Genomic DNA, 1927 nt, shown 5'->3' with positions numbered 1-1927 from the left:
TCACAACTCAATTCTTGGGCTCCTCTGACCCAATTCTAGTCTCGGGGCGTCGAACCCGGTGGGAGCTCGACACCGTCTCCGATGAGCCGCCACTGATGGACCTCCATCCTTCGTTCTCCTCGAACTCGAGCTGCTCTCGAGCACGGCGCTGGCCTTGATGGCGAGCAAGCAGAGCTCTCGGAAAGAGAGCGGGACTCGGGACATGGAGAGAGGCAAGAGGAAATAGAGTTGGCCCAAACAGAGGTCTTCTTCTTCATGAATTTGAGGGACTATGGTGTCAATGAACATGGACTCTGAGCTGCAGAGGAAGCAGTTAGGGTTTTGGGAGAGGAGGTGAGAAGCCTTCACGGTTTGAGTGAACTCTTGCAGCCTTCCGTCCATGTGAATGAGCTTGACCGTGGATGGAGATGATGATGACCAGCCCTGGTGATGGGTGGTCATGGGAAGGCCGCCATTTCTGGTGATCTGAGGAGCTGCACAGTTGCCCATTCTATGGGAGAGAGAGAGAGAGAGAGAGAGAGAGAGTGTATGTTTGGCGAATATGTTTGGAAATGGGCAGGTATTTAATAAGGGAATTGTGGCGTGTTTGAGAATTTTGGATTAAAGTATGACCAACTTTTTGACCCTCATCGGTGTCATATATAATCAGTTGCATGTCAATTGTCATACATGGACGTGTTTATTAATTACGCATGTGCCATAAAATGAGAATTATTAGAGTGATTGGTTGCATATTGCGCATTTCCGACATCGGCCCCGCCAATATAAGAAATTTTATTATGAAAAGCAGTGCCAAGTGTTTTGATCAAAAACTCTAAACATAATAGTTTCCGCCCTAGACCTAACAAAAGTTTCGTATTTTTAAACTTTGAAAAGTTACAAATTATCCCCTCCCAACTTTTGGCAACTGTTGCCCACTAACCACTTACTTTGGGAAAATTACATATTACCTTCCTAAACTTCGAGTTTCGTTGAGCTTAGCCATATCGTCTGGAGTCTATGGCTGATCAAGGATTTGTATTGGTGGGGATGTTAGATTTTTTTGATTTTGGTTTGAATTTGGAAGGGTTCAGGTTGAAGAAGAAGATGATTAATGATGATAGCCGCAAGGAGAAAAAGGGAGAACATTGAAGATAAAAGTACAAAATATTTCAAATCAACAAAATTCTAACATCGTTAAAGGATATCAGCAAATTCCTATGATATTAACATCACGTCAGCAAATTCCGTCACAGAATCGATCAGGATGACAATTTTAAAAGCACTTGGATGATTTTGAATAAAAAAGAAAGTAGAAGGATGGTGTTGATTTTCTGAATTAAGGCACAGACACCAACGGTTCACTTTATTGAATCCGCTAAATTCTTTCTCACATGGTGATCCCGCGATGGTAATTCGATAGAATACAAAATGGTCAAGTCATTTCAAATGCGCAAACATACGCTGACGAAGAAAAATCACAAGTCACTGTAGATGACATAATGCTTGCGAGTCATTCAATATTTTTCTCCATTATTGCTCGGCATCGCCCAAAAAGTCGAGAAAGATGAAGTGATTCACCGGGATGAACATGTTCAATGAAATGAAAAACACGACACAAAAGCCGTAGTGGACGACAACGACATGACAAGAATCACATCCCAAGTTCTTTTCCATGCAGTGCAATTCCTAGGAAGCAACCAATATGCGGGACCCACGCTGAAAATCTAGTAGACTTTGACCGATGACGTGGACGACTCTCACGTAGTTCTGCCTGGAAAACTTATAATAGGAGCACTTTTGTCATGGTCCAACGTGCACATGAAGTCTTGCGTTGCCTTACAACATGACTACGATTAATTAGGCAGGAAATATTTATGCTCTGGACCTTTTGTTTCGTTCTTCTTAGCATGGCCTTAAATTAAATTTTGTCAACGATCTTTATTCG

The 1927-nt window shown here is 42.3% G+C and overlaps 1 protein-coding gene across 1 annotated transcript; it reads right to left on the bottom strand.

Annotated features, from left to right (window-relative positions):
• On the bottom strand, positions 1 to 489 carry LOC115662752 (uncharacterized). The gene has a single exon (XM_030584858.2). It carries the CDS (start codon positions 487 to 489, stop codon positions 1 to 3), a length of 489 nt encoding a protein of 162 aa, XP_030440718.2.
• Positions 490 to 1927: the final 1438 nt, after the last annotated feature.

Source organism: Syzygium oleosum, unplaced genomic scaffold (genome assembly GCF_021117445.2).
Source record: "Syzygium oleosum isolate NSW1041296 unplaced genomic scaffold, Sole_v2.1 Sole_v2.34, whole genome shotgun sequence".
Taxonomy (NCBI): domain Eukaryota; kingdom Viridiplantae; phylum Streptophyta; class Magnoliopsida; order Myrtales; family Myrtaceae; genus Syzygium; species Syzygium oleosum.
Note: the sequence above shows the minus strand (reverse complement) of the source record. Positions and strands in the feature narration are given on the sequence as shown.

What these genes read in the sequence shown, in the direction of transcription:
- LOC115662752 (XM_030584858.2), bottom strand. Translation starts at nt 489, where the DNA reads ATGGGCAACTGTGCAGCTCCTCAGATCACCAGAAATGGCGGCCTTCCC.